This window comes from Rhipicephalus microplus, chromosome X (assembly GCF_043290135.1).
Source record: "Rhipicephalus microplus isolate Deutch F79 chromosome X, USDA_Rmic, whole genome shotgun sequence".
Lineage (NCBI taxonomy): Eukaryota > Metazoa > Arthropoda > Arachnida > Ixodida > Ixodidae > Rhipicephalus > Rhipicephalus microplus.
The window spans coordinates 453,740,298-453,768,154 of NC_134710.1; the positions used below are offsets into that span (position 1 = coordinate 453,740,298).

The 27,857-nt window shown below is 43.5% G+C and overlaps 2 protein-coding genes across 4 annotated transcripts in view; both read right to left on the reverse strand.

Moving 5' to 3' along the window:
• The window catches only part of LOC119160859 (alanine aminotransferase 2), a 174,645-nt gene that overhangs the window by 102,437 nt on the left and 44,351 nt on the right, over positions 1-27,857 (reverse strand). For both annotated transcript variants that reach the window (XM_037413128.2, XM_037413127.2), the window contains one exon: positions 10,062-10,189. In XM_037413128.2, the coding sequence (XP_037269025.1) occupies positions 10,062-10,189 (128 nt within the window). The remainder of the gene's footprint in view (positions 1-10,061; positions 10,190-27,857) is intronic.
• Positions 23,216-27,348, reverse strand: LOC119175841 (uncharacterized). Of its 2 annotated transcripts, none has more exons than XM_037426845.2 (2): positions 24,548-27,348; positions 23,216-23,743 (listed from the first exon to the last, which is right to left on the reverse strand). In XM_037426845.2, exons 1-2 carry the CDS (start codon positions 27,220-27,222, stop codon positions 23,362-23,364), a joined length of 3,057 nt encoding a protein of 1,018 aa, XP_037282742.2. In that variant the 5' UTR covers positions 27,223-27,348; the 3' UTR covers positions 23,216-23,361. The 2 variants fall into 2 exon arrangements, with proteins under 2 accessions (XP_037282742.2, XP_075736742.1); XM_075880627.1 differs by having other exon boundaries at positions 23,216-24,678; positions 25,939-27,338.

Here is a 27,857-nt window from a genome sequence, read left to right on the forward strand (position 1 = left end):
ACAAGAGGGCAAAGCATTTTGGGAGAGGATACAAGCGGAGGGGAGCGCAGGAAAAGTGAAAAGAGTGTTCGTCGCGGTTTCGATAATCAAACGCGTCTAACTCCGCTATTACTGCACCGTTTTGAAATATTTTCACGGCCCCGTGTATGTCGTACAATCGGCACAATTTACCCAACACTACTAAGTTTCCACCTCTGGGTGGTTTACGGGCCCGTTAAATGTAACTTCACCTTTTTTATGTCTGTTTATTCTCAAGGAGTCAGGGCTTCCTTCTGGTGAGGCTCTGTTCCCTCTGAGGATCTACCCTTAAAGTTGTTTCTTCACGATGGAACCTGTAGCGCTGCTGCCACTTTGGTGCCGGCCATTGGTAGGTTCATCAATTTGAAGAATCCCAAGGAATCCCAAAGCAATGCAAATGAAACTTCGTACAATCACTCGCCACTCCCTACTGATAAGCGAGGCTTGTCAATTTAGAACGGGGAGATACTATGCTGCTCACCAGACAAGGCTTGTATTCAAGACCTACTGAAGCGTACTACGTTTGCCTCACATCCGGTGAGCTTTTATCCTACCTCATTTATCTTGCTCCAAAGGTTCGATTCGGGGGGGTAGACGCAAGTTTAATTTAGGCAGAAAGCTTGTACAGTTGTTCTCTTGCAGAGGTAATTTTTTTGTACCGCTGTACGAGACAAGTAAGCAATCAGAAGTTTCCTTCTCAAACTGTATTCACCCCATTTGAATCGCCCTTCAGTGGTCAAGACGTGGCCGCTTATCTATAGCGTCGAAGCTATAGCTCCCTATCTGCTGCGTTGCGCTAAAAGCAGCATTTTTGGTCATGGTACCAATGAGTGTCGTTCGGACACTCGATGCCGCATATGAGCGACCAACCATAGTACTGCGAATTGCCAGTCAGACAATAAGTAATGCTGTTTGTGTAAAGCAAATCACGCTGCGGAAGATCCTAACTGCCCTACAAGATGAAAACAACTTCTTTTGCTTGAAATCATTGTAAGAAGGCAATATTGGAGACTATATTATCATAGGAAAGCACTGGCAAAAATTACAAGCGGGAATAAGCGCTACGCCGGCATAATAGCCCATCCGACTCTTGCTAGGGATGCATCTCTCATTATAGCTATGGTGGGCAAGGTCATATAAAAAGTATTAGAAAAAAGTTTACTCAATTTGTCCGATTCACTCAGTAATAATATGGATTCGAAGAAGTCGGGTGTATCTGATGGAATAACTAAGAACATTCAAGCTCCTAGCGCTTCAGTCAAATAGCCTACCAAAGATCAGAAAAATGCCTCCACGAGGCCTTCTCATTCTAAGACAACTGAGAAAGAAAATATATCCTACTCAATAAGTAATCGGGGTTTTAAACGCACGATATCACCTTATAGCAAATCTTATAATTCTTCTCATTCAAAAACAAAAAGGAGTGTGAAGGAATCCAGGACTGAAGCTGACATGAAAGACAGTAGTGCGTATCAAGCAGTTCTTGCTGTTTTCCTCTCATCATAGGGTTCCTTAGAGTACTTTAAAGGAACTACCGTTCAATCCTCTATAGCTACAGTTTTATTATATTTCAATTCTCAACAATCTTGTGGCATTTTATTGCTACAAGAAGTTTGGCTGTCTGCTGATCAAAACTTCTATTTAAAAAAACTCACAGTGTTTTTGAATGGACAGAGACTCGCGTGGTAGAAGATTAGATTTTTTTATTTTATTCAAACTTCTTTCATAAAGCGAAAATAGCTTCCAAAGCAATACCACAAGATTATCAAGTATTCGGTTTTTTTTAATTCACTTTCCTGCCTCTGTGTCGATATCTATAAATAAAAACTATTTTCTGACCGAGATACAAGATGAAAGAGCCCTTTATATGATAGAGAGAATTGTGGAGTTGAACATCACAAAACCATCATATGATTATGAAAGATGCTGTAGTGGAGGGCTCTGAAAAAAATTTCGACCATCTGGGGTTCTTTAACGTGCTCCCAAATCTGAGCACGCGAGCCTACAGCATTTTCGCCTTCATCAAAAATGCAGCCCCCGCAGCCGAGATTTGATCGCGCGACCTGCCGGTGAGCAGCAGAGTATCTTCGCCACTAGGCCAGCGTGGTGAAGGCAACCCTTTGTGTGACTGGGTTTTTGCAGAAACAGTATTCTTTTTGCGGGAGAATGATTTCCATCACATGTCGTGGGGTTTCCGCACTTGCTCTTCACACAATTGGTTGTGGGACTGCAGTCATCGGAATAACCTTGTTTGTTGAAATTCAAGAGTTTCCACATTCGATCGATGCAGCTCGAGTTCCATCTTAGATTTGGCATTTTCTAGCTCAAATGTTACTATATCGTCTTGTACCGTTCTCAATACCACTACAAGTAGTGATCAACGTCTCTTGGTATTTGAAGTTAGCATTTCATTAGTGACAGTAGTACACCAGGTGATAAGATTACAGTCAGCTTTGGCTTCCCTGCCCAGTATGGAAAGAAATGTTAAAACTATGAGCATTTGTTCAACTTTAAAACGTACAACTAAATATCACCGTTCACTGTATCGTCCTCAAAAGAAAAATCCATATCTTCATAGTGGAATTCAGATTGTACTAGAGATAATTGACGCCGGAAAGCTGCATGTAAAAACCTCCTAGCCAACCAATGTTCTATTAATTGGAGAAATTACTTTTATGTTAAAACTACGTTCAGGAGAACAATATCATCAGTGAAAGACGATTATGAAGAAAAACGTTATAGTTATCTATACAAGAGTGGTAACAAAAAAGCTCTAGTTAGATTTCTCTGTAATCATAAAGCTAATGCAGCACCCGTAAATATTGACTCAGATGTTCTTCTCGCGAAGGAGTTGGAAGATATATTAGCTGAAATTGTATCATGGTTGAAAAACATATTTACATAAGAAATACCCATAAAGTTGTTAAAAACCTCACACACGAATTATTTTTTTGAAGTAGGTATGGAGTAACTAGCGCGCGTCGTTCGTAGTCTGCCAAACACACTCCTGACCAGGCTATGTCTCTTCCGGAATGTTGAAAATATTATTCGACATCTCTCCAGAAGACCTTCTTAACGTTGTAAACCACTCATTTGGAAATAGTCAGATACCTCCTAACTGGAGTCTTGCAAAAATATTTCCGCTTCTTCAAATAACAGGGACTAGGAATGCAGATTTAAAACATAATTCCGGCAACTTTAACAGCACATGCAATTAGGGGATTAGAAAGAATACTTAAATTAGAAATATGTAGTCTATAACTGATAATGCAATACTAACCACGTGCCAGAATAGATTTAAAGTAGATTACTCGAAATGATGCGCACACGTCGATTTAGTGGCTCGTATAAAGCTTGTTCGACATAGACGACAATAAGCAGCTCTTGTAATCCATGATTTAACCAAGGCATATGATAGTGTTGAACATGCTGTTCTAATCAATGCCCTATAAGACATATACTTCCCACAGTATATTATTATTTGGATGTTTGCGTTTTTAAATTATGAAATGTTCCATTCTTGCTAACGATGTGTTTCTAAGTTTAAGTATAGCAAAACAAGAGGTGTTTTTACGGAGTCTGTTCTCTCACCAATTTCATTTAACGTTTTGTCAAGTTCAACACGACTGTTCGATAAGGTGCCAGTATATGTGTATGCAGATGACATTGCGTGTTTTTGCATCTGACTGTGATACTCATTACTTACATTGAACTCTACAGTTATAATTGGCAATACTGCAACCTAGTTTCAGAGTATTCATATGAAACTAAACGTTACAAGATGTGCTATAATAGTATTTTCATTGAACGCGCCAGTGAACAATTTTTTTTCAATACCATAAAAAATAGTTCCCCAAGTTAACTGTGTAAAATATCTGGGGGTATTGCACTGTAAAAAAACTGAGATGGCGTAAGCACACTAAACATATCATAATTAAGGCTACATGCGCTGTTGGAATTATAAGTAGATTTCGCCGGTTCCGTTTCAGTCTTCGTTGAAATACGGTGATTATAATTTACTGCATATATGTTCGCAGGATTTGTGAATTCGGATGTGTGCTGTTTTCTGGTGGACCATCATACAAAAAGAAACCCCTTGATTTTTCTAAAGCGGGAAGGTCTTTTATGTTGTTTTTCTATGCGGAAATTTAATCAACAATGTTTTGTATCAAGATGTTAGGATATCCACTCTTGCTTCCAGATACCGCCTTTTAACAGGTATAATTTATTTAAACTTTTTTGAGTCTACATTAAAAAGGCAGCCATTCGTATTCTTTGCCGAATACGGTATTTTTTCAATTAGCATTGGTTTCATGTGTATTAACCTCAAGTGCTGCTTGTTCCAACGCTCCTAGATGATTTAAATGTTAATATATTTGACATCATACCATCATACAAACCAATCGGCCATGTGCAGATAGAGGTTGATGATGTCTAACCAAATAATTGTAAACATTAGACCTTTTAGTATATGATTGGCTTATTAGAGGAACACAAGTATATATTAGGTACTACTACTGAAAGTGCAACGGATGCATCTATCAATGACAAGAAAGCAGGTGTGAGTGTTTTGTTCGCTAGGAGTATCTTGCTCTTTTTCATTATGCCTCCCAGATTACACACCCATATTTGAAGCGGAATTACCACCTGTTATACTAGCTCTTCAAAAACTTCCTGCGACTCAATCGACAGCTGTGATAATGACGGACTCGTTATCCTTGAGTTCATTTTTATCATTGCATCGGTTTCAGCAGTACCAGGAACTTTAAAATCATTGATCTGAACAAGCATTCATCAAGTGTGATTGATATGGGTGTCAGGTTACCGCGCTATACATATAAATGGGATGGCTGACTCCCTCGTGCGAGCATTCTTTCATCGTCCGAATATGCCAATGATGTATCTTACAGCTTATGTAGTAGCAGCGACGCTCAGAAAACTTTCCCTTCTTTGGGACTCATCAAAGATTACGACACCGCGTCGAGAGTTTTCGCACCTGAACTTCGCATAATAAATGGTGTCTTACGCTTAAAGTGGATGTCTCCGTAATAAAATTACACTAGCGTTTACCACCTCCTAATTTATACTTTAACAGCTCTGATCTTGTGCCATCCCCTCTGTGCTCTAGCTCTAACGAACCTGGAAATATCGACCATTTTTTTCTTACATGTCACCGTTTTAAAAAATCAAGGGAGAAAATATTTCAAAATTTTACTTAAGAAACTCAAAATTTGACTTGGTACTCCAACTATTTATTCGTTTATTTAGTTAATTTATTGATACTGCAACCCCTTCAGCAGTTTGGAGGGTGGGAATAGATACAATGCGTGAACAAAAATACAAATAATTTATGTACAGAAAGATTATAATGATAATCGTATTATTGCTAATAATATTAGTATTATCATTAATAATAAACAAAAAAGAAAACAGACACAATCAATAAAATTAGCTAATTCATGTTCAGTGACCAAGGAAAGCATTTACCATAGGTGCAAATGAAACAAAGCAACATGCAAGGGAGATGCAAACAGACAGTAACTATAAAAAACTGATCATGTTTCAGTACTCAAGAAACAATGAGAATGCTGAGAAAGAAGTTGCTTCAACGATGTTGTTGGTAAGGTTATTTCAATGTGTGACTGTTCTCGGAAAATAAAAGAATACTTGAAGCAGTGGGGATGAAAACGGAAAGGAGTCATTGTTTGTTTGTGTCTTTGGTGCGTTAAATAACCAAAGGAGAACGAAATCCATCCGCTAACGTGGACGTTATAGTGCCCCTTGATTAACTGGTATAAAAAGTTTAAGCGTGATGAGCGGCTTCTTTCGGCTAAGGGCTTTATGTAAGCTCGAGCTTGCAGGTCAGGTAATGAGCCGCGTTTGAAATCGTTATAAATGAACTGTATAGTTCTTTTTTTGGACGTTTTCTAGCTTCAGAATATTACCTTTTGTATAGGGGTCCCATATAACAGCAGCATAGTCTAAAACAGGTAGTAAAGTGGAATGGTATGCTAACTTTCTTACTGCAGGGGTAGCTAAAGTTAACGTTCTTTATGTGCATCTAAAAATTCGACGATGTGTTTATGTATAATGTGCTCTAAGATTTTGCTGCTGCTAGACGTTGAAGATAGAGGTCGGTAATTTTCTATACACTGTTTTGCACCACGTTTACGAAGTGGGATCACTCTGGCTGTTCTCTAGTCATTTGGGAGTTGGCCGTCTTCTAATGAACGCAAAAACACAATGTGCAAGTATTTTGCAATCCGTTCGGGACATCTTTTCAGGAAAGCGTTGGGTATATCGTCAGGGCCGGAACTTTTCATTCAGCTTTAAAAGCATGTTTAAGATTCCCTACTCACTTGTTAACGCATCAAAAATGGCGGGTCAAGAGTTCTCCGAAACAGGTAACGCACCATCATCACAGGTACAAAAGGAGTGGAAATGTTCATTAAACTAAATAGCAATTTTTGTCCATTGAGCCTGCTTGATTAGAATTCAGTGACAGAAGCATAGGCGGGGCCCTCTGTGAATTTCTATATGACACAAGAAGATTACTTTACTCAGCCATTGATCATCTCGAAATGGTATTCACCAAGTTGTAATGTACTATTTCATTATTACACTGCATTTATTTAACCTACTGAAGAATTATGTTTTATGATTATGCCTCAGTTATTCAAAACATCCTGCTATTTCTCTTTTTTCACTTTTTTGTCACAATGTGCCAAAATAATTTCGTCCGCTGAAAACAGAGTAATCATCTTTTCCTGGTCTGCACAATCTTAAATTGTTAAGTTACAATAGGCGCCGCCTTTTTGGCTGATCCCCCTTTGTATGTAAGAACCACAAAAAAAAATCAAGCAAGCAAGCGCACCCATACTCAACACAGTATACCAGCAACTCAGGATCAATACATACTAGCATATATCAGCACCTCCAGCACTCTGTTACGTACAGGAAAGGTTTAATGAGCTGCGGCGTACCGGTAGGCTTGAACGTGTCGGACCAACGCGCACCGGAGACTTGCTTGCTTGCTTGCTTGATCCTATTTCGTGGCTCTCACCCACTAAGGGGGATTGGCCAAGAAGCCGGCGGTTAATATAACTCAATATCTTAAGAATATCTAGGACAGGGAAATAGGATTACTTTGTTTTGACTTGGCGGGAATATTTTTGGCACAATGTGAAAAAAAGTAAAAGAAAAGAAGTAATAGAATTTTTGAATAGCTGAGGTGTAATGATTATATGAAATTCTTTTGAAGGTCAAGTCATTACAGTGTAATTGTTAAATATTGAATGTTATATTGGGTAGTAAAAATCGAGAGCTGAGTAATGGCTCAGCAAGGTGATCTTGTGTTACATAGGAATTCGCAGAGAGCCCCGCCGATGTTGTCGCTGAGTCCTAATGAAGCAGCCCCTAAGGACAAAATAATAGGAGTAGTAAGTGATAATCGTAGTTTTTAAATAAAATTTTTAAACATTTTTTTTATTTTTAAAACGGTGGCATGTGAGAAGAAATTAGTAGATATTTTTGTGTTCATTAAAGCTGCAGCATAAAGAAAATGGAACCAGACCAGACCTGTTTAGGTAGAAATTAGGAGGTGGTACACGGCAACGTATTTTGTTATGGAGACTTACAATTTACGCGTGGGCCACCATTTATTATTCTATGTGAAGTGCAGGTGCGAAAAATCTAGTATCGGTACCGTAGGTTTGCATGATTTTTCAAGAAAGGAAAGTTTTCTGAACCTCGCTGCTGTTACATAAGCTGTAAGAAGCATGATTGGCACAATCGGAAGATCGAGGGATGTTCGCGCGAGCACGTCAGCCATCTTATTAAGTATACTACGATGGCCTGGCACCCATATCATTCGCACTAGACAAGTATTTGCTGGGAATAATGATTTCAAAGTTTTTATTACTGCTGATGCCAAAGACGATGATAAAGATGGACACACAGAATAAGCGTCAGTCACTATTATAGCTGTCGAACGAGTCACAGGAACTTAATGAAGAGCTAGTAGAACGGCCGGTAATTCCGCTTCAAATATTGGTGTATAATCTGGGAGGCGTATTGAAAAGGACCAGAATGATGAGGAAAAAAAATACCCAGACCTGCTTTCTCACCACTCATAGATTCATTCGTTGCACTTACTATATTAGTACCTGATCGAGACAGGTATTGTTCTAACCACTCAATCAAATATTTAGAGGGCAAGTGTTTAGCATTCGTAGGGAAGATATGGTCAAATTCTATTTGCACTTTGCCGATTGGTTTGTCAGATGGTATGATCTCGAGTATATTCGCATTTAAAGCATCTAGAATTGTTTGAAGAAATAGCACTTGAGATTTATATGCACGGGACCAATTCTCAGTGAAAATAATACTGGGCTCGGCAAAGAATACGAACTTGTTAAAGTGGATTCATAAAAATTTAATAGGTTTTAACTATTAAAATATGGAATCAGCACTCAAGGATGGGTATCCGAGCTTCTTGACACAAAACGTTCTTAGCTGTCAATTTAGCACACCTAGACAACTTCGAAGAGCTTCCCTTATCTCGCTTCCCAGTGTCCTCTTCTACTCCCACTTCTCTGTTTCCCACTACACAGATGCTCATACCCAGTGTCGAGGATGACGACTTGTGTAACCTGGGTATTTTTGGCTATCTATCAAGCGTTCTTGATATTCTTGTTTTAGTAGTTACCTCCATGCCTAGAAAGTTCATTTCACTCGAGAAATGGCTCATAGTAAATTTATTACTAAGGTGAAACGCGTTCCAACGGTCAATGACTGTGTTTAGAGCGCCCATGGCATATTCCAATGTGATAAATATGTCGTCTTTAGGCCCTCCACAGAGCCCACAATGTGGCCATCATGCTTAACCTGCCTGTCCGAACATGAGAGAAGCGCACAAGTGTTCAAGGTTCTGCGAACTGGTTATCGCGTTATACTGAAACCTGTATACGCCATAAATAAAGAAAAAAATTGCCGAGCAGACCCACAGAAGAGGAAAGAGCACTCTGTTTTCTTGTGTATGGCTGCTCGGCCATTTTTCTTTCTGTTATAATGTGCTATACCAGTTGCAGTACGAGAGAAGCCAACTGTTCGCTAGTCGCGTTTCCCAGGACTTGAAGTATCGTTTCTGCATACATCCACTGATTTATGTGGAAAAGATATTTAGAAAGCTTTGCCGAATAATATGTTGAAAGCTGTACTTCTAACCAAGCAATGAACATTTAGGCATATATTGTTTTAAAATGGGTTCCAATGCTAGTTACAAAAGTATATTGGTGGCAGGAAGACTCAAATTCAAAATAATTACGCACTAGAACGAAATTGAGCAACCAGGGGTAAAACTCAGTATTGTGGGTTTTCTTGCTTTCTATGAGTGATTTTGACACCGCTTTCATAGCTTCTGTGATAGATACGTTCGGATACAGGGAGCATGTGTTTATTGTTCACATCTACCACATTCATCAAATGTAAAGACACCTAATTGTACACTAGTCAGAACGTCGGCTCCAGCGCACACCCTGTTTACCAATTTTTCATCACGAGCTCCCTCGTGGCACTAACTCCTGTCGTTTTTTTTCAGGCTTTAAATATATATTTAAAGCGTGCTGTAGCACACATTTGCTACACCATGTAAAATTAGGGATTATGAGTAGCTCACCAAAATATAACAATAACAATATAGTAGTACACCAAAATACAACAATCACAATAGGTAGTAACAACGTAACTGACTGAGAATACCAGGGTAACCTATTAGTTCTGCAAGATGGTCTTGGCTTTGGCAGGGTTGTCTCCTTAAACCTTGCTAAATGAGCGGTAGTTGTTTGTACATGCCCTATCGCTACCTGTTAATAACAAAAATACCAGCACAGAAATACTGAGTATGTTGTGAAGCGTGCGTGCTTTCTTGGCTGTCTACTTCATTTAACAAGAAATACTTAGTCTGTCGTTGTAATACGCAAAAAAAAAACAGAGGTCCACAGACAAATGATACTTTTTTGTATAAAAAATGACATCTAACTTACCGAAACACCGGGAAGCACTCCCCCTGTAATCCATATGTTCTCTGTGCTGGTTTCAACAAGATCTCTCTGACTTATGTAGTCGGCGATGTGTTGCCGAATCACTGGATTACCGCGGACAATGACTGAGCCTACAATGACACAATGAAAAACTGTTGTGCAGTAGCCAATATAGCACACCAGCATGCACAGGTTTTAATAATAATAATTATAATAATAATAATAATAAGAAGAAGAAGAAGAAGAATATACTTTATTGTCATCTTGAATTATACAAAACAAATAACTGGTCTGCCAAAGACAGACAGTGGCTTGGAGGTCTTGGCCCGGCACATCGGCAGACGAGAGATGACATATATATTGAAAAGCTTTTCATGTAAACAATCACAGAAAAAATGCATGTAGCTTATTTACGCTACATATAAACACAATAACAATCGAGAATCAAATTAGCGGAAGCAATACTACCTACACAGCAGAAATGTGAAGACAAGCATTGGAAAAATTTAAACAGATTATACCCAGTATGCAAGAAACTAGAAAAAAAACTAGTAATGCGATAACTGATGAAGCATTAAAGAGACCTTAGGCTCTTTCGTAGACTGCGTTTAGTCGTTGCCGAAAAAACACTGTCGCGGATATCATTAAAAATAGTAGGGACATAGACCTTTCTAGTAGCTTTGTCATATCCTGCTTGGACAAATGGTACAGAAAAGTGGGCAGTTTTTCACATATGAGGGGTAATGCATTCCTTCTTAAACTAAGAGCCCCTGAAATGGCGTAATACAACAGTTTGGTTAAAGGACGCTTTGAAAGACGGCAGGCGAAGTAGAGAAAATAAATTTAGATAGTCTGTTGAAGAACGATTATAAACAATGGATTTCAACATACTTTTTAAAACATTGTCAACCCGACGCTGCCATCGTGAAGAAAAGAATAATAATAATACTTTATTGTACACATCCATAAGAAATACAAAGAAACGGGCCTGTCCAAGTCCCCAGGTCTTGTGCGACTAGGCTCGGCCGCGCCGGTTACAGTGATGTGGATACAAAATAACAAAACTATTGTTGTTGCCTTACCAACAAACAGACAAACGATTGACACCCTACTTTTTTACAGGCAGTAAATAAAAAAGAGGAACAAAGGACGGACACAGAGCATACGTGGCATACAAATAGACCATGTGATTTTACAGCTCAGCGAGTAATTTTTTTAATTGTAGAGGCCTCCTCCATGGCGTCTCTCATAAACATGGTTTTCCTTGGGCAAAAAGATAGACATGGTAATTATAATGGGATTATATTATTATTATTATTATTATTATTATTATTATTATTATTATTAAAATGTCTTTTTGTCCACGAAACACTATGAGAGACGCCGTTGTGGAGGCTTCTGCAAAACTTGACCATCTAGTATGGCTTAGCATGCACTGTCATCACGCAGCACACGGGCCTCAACCATTTTGATTTGAAACTGATTCACCATGGCGGACAGGTTTCAATTGTAATGTTTTTTGATTATTTTACTGTAGCCAGAAGTCAAAATGACGTGGATTAGTATGATATCGTCACAAGTTCGCAAAAAAAGTTCTACGGTCACTAAAGATCTTTTACTAAATGCTGATCGCTTGCGCTGCTTGATTGATACAAAGGGTTTACCTTTACAAAACCACCGTATGAATATGAGAGACGCCGTAGTGGAAGACTCCGGCGATTTCGATCACCTGGGGTTCTTTATCATGCACCCAAATCTGAGCACAAGGGCCTGCAGCATTTCCGCCTCTATCGAAAATACACCCGCCGCAGCAGGGATTGGATTTCGTGACTTGTGGGTCAGCAGCCTAGTACCTTAGCCACTAAACTACTGCGGTGGGACACACTGCGGTGGGAGACGGTGTTCATTGTGTGATATTAACCCTCTAAAGGAGCAGCAAGAAGCTAGCTTTTTTCTGATGCAAAGCGTATTGTAAGACCACAGAGCATGAAAAGACAGTTACATGTGGTTCATCTGCAGTCTTTTTTTTCTATTACAAGGCTGGCTTTGTAACTGGCGCTGCGGCAAGTCAATAACTTTGGCAAAGGCTGCCCACGTACTTATGATACAGAGCGTGCTCTCTTCAAACAAGGTTGTTGTACGTATTCTTCCTATGGCGCAATTTGCTGCTAAGGCACTACATGACTTCCTTCTGAAGCTCATTCCTGAACTCGAAGCATCTGGTTTTAGAATAATCACAGGGATCTCAGACAATGACTCCACAAACAGAAAAGCTATCTTTTTCTTCGCTAAGCCCGCAAGTGTCAGCATTGTTTACCAGCAACGTACTGATTCATCTCGACCCTTGTTTTTCGTAGTGGACCCAGTTCTCACACTGAAGTGTATAAGAAATAACTGGCTCAAACAACAAAACAGTGGAAAATGCATGTACTTTCCTGAACCAAAACGAAATGAGGATGAACCAAACATACTTACAGCATCTTTCAAGATTTTGAGCTGGTAGCATCAAGCCGAAAAGGATGAGCTTTTGAATTTAGGGCCAACTCTCATTTTGAAAGCATTAAACTCCTTCAACATGGAAAGAGAGGACGTTATGCTTGAACTAAAGGCTTTTAACTCATCTATTATTGCTGCTCGCAGTAACGCAACGTTCTAGCATGCTAAGTAAAGATCTGAATACAATGACACCATATTGACTTGGTGGAACATTGTTAACGTAAAGATGCGAAGAAAAGGCCTGTGGTTGCGAGATTAATTTCATGGGCCAATAGTATCATCGTTGTGCCGGCAGCTTGAGTTCCCGCAAAAAATAGGGCTGAGTTGCTTGACCACTGGGAAAGAATCCATCACAAAGACCGCTTTCCACGTGAAAAGCCCAGTACCTTAGCCACTAAACTACTGTGGTGGGACACACATACGTTGATACCGTATAAAATAAAGGATTTTGATTGCCGAGGCTTTTACGTCACAAAACCATAATATGTGCGAAAGGTGATTGCGAAACGCAAGACGAATGGAACAGAGGCTAGGAAAAAGCATCGCGAGCGTCTAGGCGTATTTTCAGATAGAGTTCCTTGCGGGCAGGTACGTCAATGCTGCGAAATTCGGGAAGGCTTATAAAGATAAATAGCTGCATAAAAGTAACTTGCAGTGCCTTAACCAATCCAACGAGGACCTAAAAAAAGCAATTTTCTAAGCGCACATAAATTTATTCTAGGCGTGAAATGAATTTCCCGGCATCCACGTTTCATTAAATTCAAACAGAGCAATTTTAGTGACGTTTTTATTCAGGCAACTACGAAGAACACGCATAACCAAACATTAAAGTATTCCCGCTGTCGTTCCAATGGTTTCAGGGAACTATGGTTTTGGCATAGCGTCAATGATTGCGTGCTCACCAAAGACAAGCTTCAAATGCATCAGAGCACTGTAAACACTGGAGGTGTGTGAATATTCCAACATTTGAATAAACAATCTAATTGCGCCTAATCAAGCAGCTGGACATTTTTCAAATATATTTCAATGGCTATCAGTGAGAAGAAAGCCTCAGTAGAGATATCCGTTTGTAGAACTGAGGAGAGTTTTTATCTTCCATTTGTCAATGACCAATATATGTTAAGGTGCATGCTAGACAGACGCAGGTGAAGCGACTCTCATGTCATGCTTTGACAGGTCTTTTGAAGCGTTCCTCATCACTAGGTGAAAGGTTTTTTGCTTGGAACTCCTGTTTCAAAAAAAATTTCTAATTCGTCTTTATTCTCGCATCAATTTCATGAGATCGCCATCGCTCATTCATGATATATTATTTAGCTTTCATGTCTCAGCTATCACGAAGTACGTCCTCAGGTGCTGAAGTAACTGTTGTGGTCAGTATAGAGTGAAGATTCCTCGAAGCCTGCAAGCGCCGCTTGATACGAGTTTACCCAAGTTTGCAGAGCTGTTGTATTTTGCTTTGCTAATTGTAACGGTAATGTTTCTCTGCTACATTTGCGAATACGTTTTTGATATGAGAAGTTGTAGACAGTTAGGTCTGTATAGAACACGGTCACCTTAGTATTCGAATAATATTCGTTACGTATTCGCACTTAATTCAGCATGATCACTTATCGCTTCGTATTCAACTGAATCCAAACTTCACTGATCGTAAACGTTTGTTGAACACGTCAAAATAAAGTGCACATGTCTTATGCGTCGTGCAAAGGTCGATGAAATCGAAACTAAATGCTTGGCGGATTGTGCGAATGAAAAGAACAGACGCAAAAGAAACGAAAGTGCCGGGAACACCATAGGTGTGTAGGATTTTCCGTTTGAGGGAGCGGAGGTGAGGCTTTCAATGCAACCACAGCGTTTATTGCCACAGTGCATCAAAAGACGCCCACCTGCGACACCTAGCGTCGTATGCTTGCAAGTATTCTCTCCATAAAAGTGCGAATGAAGCCCTCCGACAATATCCATTGACCCGTGGTGGACGAATCTTGATACCACGAGGTGTGCAATAGCTTTTCGGTGATCTCCATTCGAGGGGCTGTTCTGACACGGAAGAGGTTCACCATGCCATTATGTCAACATGTTTCAAGACACCTCGATGAAATAGTGCAGCTGCAATATAGTAAGCATTCTAGCCAACAGATGCCAGTACACATAAGGTGCCTTAGGGGCAACTGCATTGCTAAGCAGAATCCCTTAACACATTGTAAAGCTGAGTAATCATATTCTGCTTGAGACCTCAGAAAGGGAAAATTTGAGTACGATATACACTCACAGAATTTAAGGGACTACTGCAAGAGCAGAGAAACTGGATTGCTTTCCCCAGAGTTCTTAAACTCCGTTGGGAATATACCGGCAGAATGGACCACGCAACGTACTCGTTTCTTGAAGGCAGAGTAAAAGAGACTGCGAAGGCTCTGCTACTCAGGTGGAGTTCCTGATCCATGCAACTCTCATGCCGATGAGGCTTAAATGGCGTCAGGCACTCCGTATTTGCTGACGGAGTACAGTCTAGCGCTCGCATGTTACCGCCGACGTAGCAAAGCAACATGACTGTCTCGTAGCCATACGCCTCTGATTTTACACGCACCAGATGTAAGTTTAATGCGTCAAGTTAACAAGATAACTTGCAGTGATAACTAAACATGACTTTCTGGTCATAAACGTTTCGTTCCCGAAGCGCCAACAGCAATTCCTTCGAAGGAAAAAACAGCGGCAACATCTAACGCGTCGCTAAAAGTCATTTTACGGCACACAAAAAATGCTACTAGAGTAAGGTAGACGCTCAACACATATAGCTCAAAAAAGAAATGAGTTTTAAAAAAATGTTGTCGAAAGACGATAGTCTTGCGTTTGCAGAGAGTGAAGAAGACGTTTATTTTATGTTCTATGGAAGAAATTCATTGAATGCTATTCTGGAGATGCTGTGTTAGAGTGCCTCGAGAAGTGCAGCGGATTTGAACGAGCGCATCAAGTCACACCACTTGTAAAACACGAGCGCTATCTGGCAGATATATTGGTAAACGAAGCGCGTGGCATGCGCGCCCGTCTCAGAGGCGATAAGGTGTAAAACGCAAGGTGACGGGTAGGTGCCACGACCATGTCATCTTAGCAAAGCGTTGGAAACACCTGCATTTTTGTGCACGTATTGCATCGTCAGCGCAACGTGAAAATCGTACAAATAGCGGACAAATAGACAAAAGTACAGACAGACCAAAATTTTTTTGTCGAAGGTCCCTATGAATGACTATCGTCTTTAAAAACCCCAAAAGCACCGGTCGAACTTCGCACCTACTTATGACAAGGCGAGTACTCTTTCACTATGTACGCCACGCGGGCCTTTCTCGCTGCGCGATAAAATAACTGGTGAAAAGAAAACACGCCATTCCATTTCATGCATCGGAGTTTCAACACATACACAATTTTCGTTTCTAACTAAATCTGGCGTCTTCGTATCATGCAAACTACTGGCGTTCACGTAGGACATGTCGCTAATGCCAAGTTTATTTCGCAATTCACATCATAGAAAATAAAATAAAAAATTTACAAATACCATGGGGCCGAATATGATATTTTCGCCGAGGGCCAAAGCTCTTTATCTCTTTTTACAGCGAAAGCTGCTATGAGATGACAACTTTAGTCACGTGATTGCCCTAAGTTCCTCTACTGGGTTACTGAGTGCAACCTGCATCTGCCTAACACCACAGGGTGCGTCGCCTGGCAACGTGGAAGTGGCCATTCCCGTACACGTCGATTGCCTAAGAGTTAATTACGAGGACGAACAGATTTTTCGAGCCACACTGACCCCCCAGGGCGGTGATCAAAGTAGAATCCACAATAGATAACAATAAAGACACTGTCTGTATTTGGCAATGGAACTGCAGGGGGTACGCTGGTAAAAGAGCCCTCCTGCAGCAGTACGAAGAAACCTCAAACTATAGCCCTTCAAGAGACCTTAGTCTCTGCAGCGTCTATTTCTTGTTACCGGGCAGTCTCTGGCCAGTCAGGAGGACGAGGTGTCTGCACACTAATTAGTAAAAAGCTGACACACGTCATCCACAACTTGAAGATGGCCAGATGCAATATCGTATATGTAACGGTAGAGATTTTACTTGGCACACCATGGCGCAATCAGCGTGAAAGCAGTGTTTTCATATTGAATGTCTACAGTAACCCCAGGCACAGCGCCAGCAGTTCAAGACGTTGCTCGAGAGGCCAGTTGAATTAGCCGGTCTTCGGCCCCTTGTCATATTCGGTGACTTCAATGTCCCACAAGGCTTGTGGGGATACGTGTATGAGACGAGAAAAGGTCGCGACCTCTGGCAGGACGCCACTGAACTAGACGTTACCTTAATCACTGATAAGGCTTTTCCTACGCGGGTAGGCAACTTTGCGACCAGAGACATGACGCCAGACCTCGCTTTCATCAAGAATGTCGAAAAGAATACATGGAACAACACCGCCATGAATTTTGTCAGCGACAACTTCTATTATAGTGGACCGCAGCAGAGTTCGAGAGTTCGCGGTGGTTGACTGGGATCTTTTTCGCAGCGTTCGCGGTACAAGCGCCAGTGCTCCTGACAATTTCGAGGAATGGTTGTAGGGCATCCGCAGAGATACCATTGCTGCCACCAAGAAGATAAAGGCAGACAAATGTGGAGAAGATGGACAGTAGGCTTGCCCACCTGCTCGAAGCCAAGACAGCTCTATTTTCTCGGTGGAAGAAGCAGAGGCACAACCGTATGCTGCGGCAAAGAATATCAAAGTTGAAAAAAGAAATCGAACAACATTAGACACCCTGTGCAAACAGCAGTTGAATGAGTTGTGCGAGTCCGTCGATGGTCAAATCAGAAATGGCAAGTCCTGGCTCCTTTTGAAGCACCTCTTGGACGAGCACAGCACTAGAGCCAACCAGAGACACACTTTAGCCCGTGCCCTTCACGAAGCCATCAAAGAGCAGGGGGTTGACGATTTTGTTACCCGATTAGATTCCAATTTACCTGCCGGTTGAACGAGAGGGCAAAGACGGCGTGTTCCCAGAGTATGGCGGCCCTTCTCTAACTAAACTAGAGGAAGACTTTTCAGAGGCTGAAAACAGGAAAGTGATACGAATGCTCAATCACAAGTCGGCACCAGGGCCAGACAGGATCTCTAACAGAGCCCTCAGAAGCCTCGACGACGAATCCATAGAACGCTAACTGGTTTCATCAATGAACCATGGAAAACGGGAATGGTTCCTGAGGAATGGAAGTTAGCTGACACCGTACTGATTCCCAAGCCAGGAAAGTCTCCTAGCGTTGAGAATCTTCGCCCCATCTCCCTCACGTCGTGCATGGGTAAGGTGGCAGAGCACGCGATTCTGAACAGATTAACAACTACCTCGAGGAAAATGAGATTTATATGCACAATATGGTTGGGTTTCATACCAATCTTTCAATGCAGGATGCTATGCTGCTTTTTAAGCACCAAGTTCTTGATGAATACTCTAGAGATGCAAAGGCTCTTCTTGGGCTAGACCTAGAGAATTCTTTTGACAACATCAAGCACGAATTAATCTTGGAGATGTGGCGAAACTCGAGCTTGGGCCCAGGCTGTACAACTACATCAAGTCCTTCTTGTATTGAAGAAAAGCGAGGCTGGCACCGGGAACTTCTTCTCTGAACCCGTACCACTCGGACATCGAGGCACGCCCCAGGGGTCTGTGATTTCTCCGGTGCTGTTCAATCTCTGCATGGTCGGACTGTCGAAAAGACTGGCCAGCGTGGACGGCATCAAGTATACCATCTACGCCGACGACATCACAATCTGGTGCGTTGGCTCAGCGAAGGCCGGGTGCAAGATGCCCTTCAAGAAGCAGTCGCCGAGGTGGAATTGTACTTGCGCCAAACGGGACTCAGATGCTCACCCACCAAGTCGAGGCTCCTGCTCCATAGAAAAGAACGAGGTGGCTGACCTAAGTGATGGAAACCCGTCGAAGAAAGCGATATACACATTTACACGAGTGACGGGGAGGAAATCCTGAGGGTAGACACCATCCGGATCCTCGGCATGTTTATTGAAGCAAAAAGGGCAACGGCACCGCTCTGCGGAAGATTGTCGCCAAGACTGACAACGCTTTTCGGCTCGTCAAAAGAGTCTCCGGGAGACTTAGAGGCCTTAAGGAAGACAATTTGTAAAGTCTCATCAATGCATTTGTGCTCTGCCACTTTACCTACACCGTTGCCATGCACAACTGGTTTAGGTCGGAGTGGGACAAGCTCGACGTGATTACCAGAGAGATCGTCAAGAAAGCACTGGGGCTTCCCGTACGCACACACACCGAGAACTTGCTCGCGCTCGGTGTGCACAACTCTGCTGCCGAGATAGCGGAAGCGTATCAAGGCTCGCAGCTGGCTCGCTTGTCCACTACGACGGCTGGTCGGCGCATACTTGGCGAACTAGGTTTTAACCCTATGAAGCTGGAAACAAATAGCGTGCGTATATCAAAACATATACAGAAAAATTCATTGTTGCCCTAATACCCTGCAACACTCACCCTGTACACAACGAGGGACGTCGTCGGTCAAGGGCGGCTGTGCTGAAGCAACTGGGAAAAGGTGGCGTGAATGCAAGTTTTGTTGACGCTGCAGCATATCGAGATGGCAAAAAGTTCGTAGCGGTGGTCATGGACCAGATGGGCTCGACAACTAACTGCGCCAGGATACGCACCACGAACCCCTCCGTGGACAAGTGGCCATCGCACTCACTCTGCTAAATAGTCGGCGCGAAGATGTGTACACCGACTCCAAAGCCACAGTCAGAGCCTTTCAAAATGGCCGCATATCAACACAGGCAGCCAGGATCTTGAACAGCTCCACCAGTGATGCGATTGTCCCTCACACCATACATTGGCTACCCGCGCATGTCGGCTCCGTAAACAGCGTTGCACTGAACCCGAACGAGTCGGCCCACACAGCAGCGCGCGCGCTCACTGACCGCGCTTCTCTCGACCTGGGCGACGGCTCCAGTGCCGACGACGTGGGACATAAAGACACACCTACTACACACAACGAGATTACGAAGTAATACTACATGGCGAGGCGGGCATTCCCAATGCCACATTCAAAACTCAATAGAGCACAGGCCGTCTCGTTGCGCTTACTTCAAACCCAATCGTACCCATCGTTAGCATACCTAAACAAAATTTATCCTCACAAATTCCGCGATGCCGCCTGAGCCGCTTGCGGGAAGACCGCTAAATTAGCACATATGCCCTTGGAGTGCGGGTCGCTTGGACCGACTTATAGCAAACCCGAGTGGGATGGGCTTCTGCACAGCCCAGAACTTCAGGACTAAATCCTGGCCGTCCAGTGTGCCCGCGACAGGGCCGTCAGGCTAGACCTGCCGGTCCCCAAGAGGGAGTAGCCGGGTGACGCATGACAACCTCAGCGTCTGCACTGGACCAAAATAAAGTTGTTCTCACTTCTCCCTCACTCAGTCACGTGCAGTTTTCCGCCGCTGCCGCCACCGGTGCCCGTAACCACATCGTGTAAAATTAGAGAAAAAAACCTGGCATCAATGACATAGTGTGCTCGAACCTGGGTCCGCTGCGTGTCAGCCCAGTATTCTACCACTGATCTACGCTTGTTTTTTTCTTTATTACTGAGCTACACTTGTGCTTGTGACTTGTTGGCAAACTTGCCTTACGCAGGTTAGATATAGGGAAAGCAATCGCTTTATTACGACCTATAAAACGCTTTGAAACAGCGAAAGAACAATTAGTCGGCACACAGTGTGAATAGCGTAACGAGTCTGCCATCCAATGCACCAACCCATTACACAAGATTTTCTCTATTAACTGTGGCGCATAGCCACTTCAGCCATAAGTCCTCATTGTCATCAGTCATCAAATGAACAATTGGCACAATATTTCTTGCAAGTGTTTAGCGGATACCACTCTTCTCAGAAGAAAGACGAAACATAAAGCGGATGCCAGCCTACTACCCAAAACATTACGACTTATGCCCTAGGAAGTATCAAGCAAGTGTGTTTGCAGTAGTTACCCCTATGAGTGTTTTGAAAAGGCTATCAAAGGCCACTCTTTTAGCTTTTGCTGTGACTGTGCTGGGTCTTCCTCGCAGGCTTGACTTTTTTTCTGCTGTTTGACGCGTGCAGAAGTTTTATAACAACTGTAAAGCTCGATAAATGCGCGTACATGACTGAATAGGGTGTATTTTTCGCTCAAGCAACAATACGCCATTGTGCAGCGGCCGTATCATAGTGTACTGAATGTTGACAGCTGTCTGTAAACCGATAGCTGGAAACACGTAGCCGATTTCTAAGAACCAAATTTCGCCTCCATGAGTGTGTCTCATCATGTTAGTTTATGAATGCCTACACGACAAGCCTGTGTTTCCACGTATGAGCCAACGAGTTCACTGGCTAGCTACCCGTGTGCACTGCGCTGCAAGCTAAAAGCACGTTGCAACCATGCTTATCGCTTTTCGCGCGGACACCGTATGCATAAAACAATAATGCATTCAAGTTAACTCATAGAAACGATCTACTGTACAGTCACTTTTGCTTCTCAGCATAAAATAATAATAAACCCAGAAGTGCCGATGACATGTATGATGAGCTTGGCCGGTAAGCTTGGCCTACATTTGTTGGGAGTTGCACTCGTACAGGTCCTATTGAGTTGGACCATTCTAGGCGCAGGTGACTAACGAGAGTTGTAGTTTGGGCATTTTGCAAGCCCCGCCGCTGTGGTCTAGTGGCTAAGGTAGACGGCTGGTGACCCGCAGGTCGCGACATGGAATCCCTGCTGCAGCGGCTGCATTTCCGATGGAAGCGGAAATGTTGTAGGCCCGTGTCTTCAGATTTAGGTGCACGTTAAAGAGCCCCAGGTGGTAAAAATTTCGGGAGCCCTCCACTACGGCGTCTCTCGTAACCATATGGTAGTTTCGAGATGTTAAACCCCACGTATCAACCAATGGGCATTCCACAAGTCTCTCATTGTCAAAATAAAGTGTATATGAGGTAAGCAAAACTATCAAGATTTTCAGAGATGCGGTTATGTTATGGTTTGGCTGAATAGCGTTGTTTTTCTGGCGTACCAGTACACACCGCTGCATCACAAGTCGGATCGGGTGCCGGATCGTTACGTTCGTCGATTATTTCTTGACAACTGCTAAACGATTGTTCAAACTGTGTTTGTAAGCACCTTGCTACCTCTACCAGTCTTGGGCACAAATGGCTTCACCGTATTGAGCTGATGTGACCGAATAACAGCTGATGATTGGAATATAGCATTGAAAGTGGTAATCAATGTCATGTTAGCTACAGAGTAGCTAACGATTCCTAGGTACCTACACACACTACATGTATATTTGATCTTAAAAACGCGCTATAGAGATGTTGCGCTACTCGCTCTAGAAGGTGGCTAGACATCAAGAGGATAAAGACCGGTGTCAGAATGATGGTTGTCCGTAGCGCGAGAGCTACATCTTTAGTGTTGCTGTTTGTTGTATTGCGTATTATTATATTCTGCACGCCACAGTGATCTCTGTGTATGTGATGTAAGCTTGAAGCGATATATGCAGTTAACTTCTTTTAGAAAATGCTGAACATTTTCTAAACGTTAGTTCATATAGCACAGCAGGAGATATGTTACTCTTGGAGGGAGTTGATGCAATCTAACCCAACAATATTATTATACTCAGTCAGAAAGAGAGTAGCGCTACTTCCGCAGAGAGTGTATGAACTCAATTTCAGAAGCGTGACTGTACTCTTGCGACGAAGCTCGTTCACTCTCATTCAGCCACAGTACCGGTATATCTATCGAGAGAGTGTGCCGACTTGGTGCACTAGCACTCCTGAAAACAGAGTGAAGTATGGGACAAGTTTCTTGAGTGGCAAAGGGAGTCGCCAGCACTCTTTTGCGGCTGTGTGTGTATGTAAAGCGCAATAAAAAAAGCTTATATTATTATTACCGTAGTTCTAATTAAAATACTAAAGATTTGCCGTCAAATCTTGTAAAAGAGACTGTAAAATATTATTTTTATGGCGCTAAATGGCCATCATACCTGTGGTACACATATTTATTGGGCCATATCGGAAATTTACATAGAATCATTCTTTGCTACAGAATATGACCGCTATAATGCCGATTTCTGAACCACATCACTTAGCACGTTGTTTCCATACATCTTTTCATTTGTTTGTGTGTGCGTCATGACAATTCGTCATGACGCACACAAAGACAAAAATACTGGACAAATGATTTTATGTAGTCGATGATGGTGAAATATAGATAATTATGAAATGAATTGAAATAGATGTCAGATCAGATTGATGTAAATGGTGACTTTTGTGCTTATGAATTCTTTCTAATTGTCGACTAATGCCTTACACTGAAGTTGAAAAACTACACTTAATGTCCCGGATATTCTTTTCTTGTTTGAATGAGCATTTTTCGGTAATTTCGGACAGCGCCTCCAGTGAAGATGGCCGAAGTGAAAACAGGGTTTCCACAGCCTTCGAATCTGTCCGCCCACTGATTTTGCCCACCCACACTGAGGTCATCGGTAACATTTGCTCAGAACACTGAAATAAAATCACATGTTTATAAAATCACCTGTTAAGTTCTACCGGCCATAGGCCGGCCGCGGTGACAAGGAAATCAGTCGATGTGGCAGTGCAAACCAACCAGACTTTATTTCGAGCTCGGAAATATATATAGGAAAGCAAGAGGAGAGAAAGAAGGAAAGTTTTACAATGACGCATGCGCCGAGGGGCGTCATTTGGCCGGACTTGTTATCTGCAGCATTCCTTCCCCCTAGGAGCCGTAGCGTTCCACGGGCTTTCTGATTCTTGTGGACCGACGTAACTCGGGGACAGGGCTTTCGGAAAGGTCATCCGCTTCGCATTTCGGAGCATCCTGGGTGGTTCGGTGTTGTCCCTCGGGTGGCGGTTCTTCTGGAGTCGCTGTTTCTCGGCTTGCACCTGTGTCGGATGAACGTTTTCGCACCTGGTCGACATGACGTCGAACGACGCCGTCTTCCGTTGCTACAGTGACGAGACGTGCCCCACTCGTCGATTTCACTTTGCCTGGCGTCCACTTGTCCCCAACACCGTAGTTGCGCACATAGACGGCATCTCCAGGAGCGAAGTACCAACTCGCAGACTCAGCACCTGGATTCTTCGGCAATTCGTGGTTCCTGGGAGAAAAGCAAATATCCAGTCTAGTACGCAAACGGTAACCCAAAAGTAGCTCAGACGGCGAAACCCCTGAAGCTTGTGGCGAATTCCTATAGTTACAAAGAATTCTTGACAGAGCCGTTGACAGTTCTACTCCGGGCATTCTCTTCAACCCATCCTTAAGGGTTCGCACGGCGCGTTCTGCGAGCCCATTGCTTTGAGGGTGGTAAGGAGGGGTACGAATGTGCTCGATTCCATTTTTCTGCACAAATTGAGCAAATTCTGCCCCTGTAAAAGGCGTACCGTTGTCGGTAACTATGGTGCGCGGTAATCCAAAACGGCTGAACAAGGTTCGCATAGAATCCACCGTTGCATTAGCGGTTGCTCGCGATACTGGAATGGCTTCTATCCAATTGCTGTGTGCATCCACGATTACCAACAGCATTTTGTTGGAAATAGGTCCTGCGTAATCTGCGTGCAACCGCGACCACCTCTCACGCGAAATTGGCCAACTGACGCGGTTCCGTTCCGGGGGCATAGGCAAAGCTTGCACACAATTTTTGCAGTCTGAAGCGGCCCTCTGGATGTCTTGATCCAGACCGGGCCACCAAAAGCTAACCCTTGCCCTTGTCTTCATGGTGGACGCTCCCTGATGCGATTCGTGCAACAATTTCAATAGCTTCTCACGCGCCGTTCTTGGTATCACTACCCGATGGCCCCAGAATAACATGCCCTTCTCGACAGACAACTCATGTCGCCTTTTCCAGTATTCGACCATTTCTCTGCTGTCACCCGCGACGGAAGGCCATCCTTCAGTCACGTACCTACATACTTCTTGTAAAACGGCGTCCGCTTCTGTGAGTGCTTGAAGTTCTTTGTGCGAAACCGCGGGCTCGTCCAGCTGGTCAATGAGAAGCACCATTTCCGTGAGGTTTTCCGTTTCTGCTTCCGGCTCCTGCAAGGATTGTGGTAAGCGGCTTAGGGCATCAGAGATTAACATCTGACTGCCGGGTTTACAAATAAGCTTGTATTTATACGCGCCGAGCAAAAGCGCCCATCGCTGAATGCGTGCGGCAGCCATAACAGAAGTCTGACGGTCCGGTCTCAGTAGCCCCAGCAAAGGACGGTGATCTGTTACTAACGTGAACTCCCGACCCAAGAGGTAATCGCGGAACCGTGTCACGCCAAACACTAAGGCTAAAGCTTCTCGCTCGATTTGAGAGTACTTCATTTCAGCTGAGGTGAGCGTTCGTGACCGGAACCCAATTGGCCTGTCTTCGCCATTTATACGGTGAAACAGGGTAGCACCGACACCGTAAGGGGAAGCGTCGCATTCCAGCAGCAACTCCAGCTGCGGATCAAAATACGTTAGCACTGGGGCCGAACACAAAGCGCTCTTTGCCTTCTGAAATGCCGAGTTTTCTTTCGTGTGCCAAACCCATTTTGCGCCTTTTTCAAGAAGCTTATACAAAGGTGCAAGCACAGTGGAAAGATTTGGCAGAAACTTATTGTAAAAAGTGACCATTCCTAAAAAGGATCGCAACTCAGCAACATTTCGTGGCAACGGGGCCAGTCTGATTGCGTCGACGTTCTTTTCGAGCGGATGTAGTCCCTCGGTATCAATACGATGTCCCAGATACGTCACCGACGATTCACAAAACCTGCACTTTTCTGCACGAAGCTTGATGCCGTACTCGCGGAATCGCTGCAACACTGCTTCCAGATTAGCATTTTCATTGTTGTTGCTCTCGGCTATCAGCACATCATCCAGATATGCCTGTGTCCCTGGCAGCCCTTGTAGCACCGATTCAATCTTCCGTTGGAATATCGCAGGAGCTGACGCGATGCCAAACGGCAATCTATTGTAGCAGAACAGCCCCTTCGGTGTATTTATCACTGCTAGTTTCCGCGAGTCTTCATCTAGCTCGACCTGGTTGTATGCATCGCGAAGGTCCAATATACTGAATTTCTTCCCTCCACGTAAATTTGCAAATATGTCGTCTATGACAGGCAATGGGTACTGCTCAACCTCGCACACTGGGTTTAAAGTCACCTTGAAATCACCGCATATGCGCACCGTTCCGTCCTTCTTCAAAACTGGAACAATGGGCGTCGCCCATTCGGAATGAGGAACTGGAGAGATTATGCCAGCGGATACTAATCTGTCAAGCTCCTTTGACACTTTATCGCGAAGTGCAAAAGGAATTTTTCTTGCCTTGAAAAACTTGGGGGTTGATCCGGTCTTGATATGCAGTCGGGCCGGCGGACCTTTCATGAGACCAGTGCCCTCAGTGAAAAGGTCAGCGTTTTTCTGGAGCAGCTTCGGAATGACCTCCTGGGCTTGGCTTGACCTTGAAGGCTGCGGATACACGTTGAGAACCTGGATACATTCGTCGGTTAATTTTTTCAGCAGATCCCGACCGCAAAGACTGGGCCCCTCGCAGTCTAAAACAGTCAAGGTACATTGCACTGTTGTACCTTCGTAGGAAACCGGCATTGTTATTGCGCCGAGAAGCGGAAGTCTGCCCAGATAGCATGAAAGCTGTAGTTCTGACTTCTGTAGCTGCGGCCACTGATGACAGTACGTCTCGTAGATGCTCTTAGGAATGACGCAAACAGGCGAGCCCGTATCGATGTCCATCGTTACTTGAATGCCGTTCCACGCGAATTCCTTTCTTATAGGGGGTATGAGCGAGCGCTTAGTGGTCAACGACCAAATCTGCGACGCACTGTTATCACTGTCTTCCGTTTCTGTCGCCTGTGCTGTCACTGCTAGCATTCTGCTTGTTTTGTCGTTCACCGCGCACATTCTGGCTAAATGCCCTCGCCGTGTACATTTGAAGCATCTGCGCTGGATTAGGCGACAAGCATTGGTTCTGTGACCCCGCTTTCCACAACAATTGCATTGTTGTACGCCCGCCGTCTTCGCGCGCGACTCATATTGAGCACTCAACTTGAGCAAACTCGCTTGCTCTTTGTCCGAAGTAATACCTTGCGAATCGCGTTCGGCGCTTTCTGCGGCCAGGGCAAGGGCCTCGGCTTCTTGAAGATTAAGGTCTTTCTTTGCTAGCAGCTGCTTTTGCAAATTCTTGGACCTGACTCCACACACAATACGGTCCCTTATCATTCTGTCCAGCATCGTCGAAAAGTTGCAATTCTGGGCCATCTGTCGAATTGCCACAATAAATGCATGCACAGACTCCCCTTCTTGCTGGCAGCGATGGAAGAATTTGAAACTTTCTGAAATTTCATTCGGCACTGGGTCGTAGTAGCTGTTTAACGTCTGCACAACTTCCGCGTAGGTCAGAGCATTAGGTTTCTTCGGCGCTACTTTCCCGTTCAAGATTTCAATTGTCTTTGTTCCAAGCGCGGCTACCAGCAGGGCCCTCTTCTTAGCATCGTCCTTCACATCATTAGCTTCAAAGTAAGCCTCCACCTTTACCAAGTACGCCTGCCACTTATCTTTTGCGTCTTCGAATTCCGGTAGCTGGTGTGCCATGGCTGGTGGGTTCGTTCTGCAGGCCGTCGCTTGTGGGCATATGCTGGCCTTCTTGCTGCTGTAGAATTCTCGTCGCCACTGTTAAGTTCTACCGGCCATAGGCCGGCCGCGGTGACAAGGAAATCAGTCGATGTGGCAGTGCAAACCAACCAGACTTTATTTCGAGCTCGGAAATATATATAGGAAAGCAAGAGGAGAGAAAGAAGGAAAGTTTTACAATGACGCATGCGCCGAGGGGCGTCATTTGGCCGGACTTGTTATCTGCAGCATCACCCTTGTTAAAAGTTGCTCTTCTGCTCAACGTGGAGTAACATACCTATCACACTACACACATCTATATTGGCAATGGTAAGGCGGGTTTCGAATATTTCACGCGCCACAGCATTTGTGCTCGTTCAGAGCATGCGAATATTCGAAAAAGCGGGCCCACACATGCAAGAATAACAATACATAGCTAAATGAGAACGGACCTCGATTTTGAGCGACTGATCGTCCTCTCTTAAATATATAATTGAGGTTTAACATCCCACAACCACGATATAGTTATGAGAGATGCCACAGTAGAGGGCTTCAGAAACTTTTAGCACGTGGAGTTCTTTAACGTGCACGTAAATCTAAGCACACGGACCTCAATC

Excerpts from the sequence above, each read along its gene's own strand:
- LOC119175841 (XM_037426845.2), bottom strand. The coding sequence starts at position 27,222 with ATGGCACACCAGCTACCGGAATTCGAAGACGCAAAAGATAAGTGGCAG. Across the intron at positions 23,744-24,547 it reads GTTTTACAAGAAGTATGTAG|GAACCACGAATTGCCGAAGA; the intron begins GTACGTGACTGA and ends CTTTTCTCCCAG.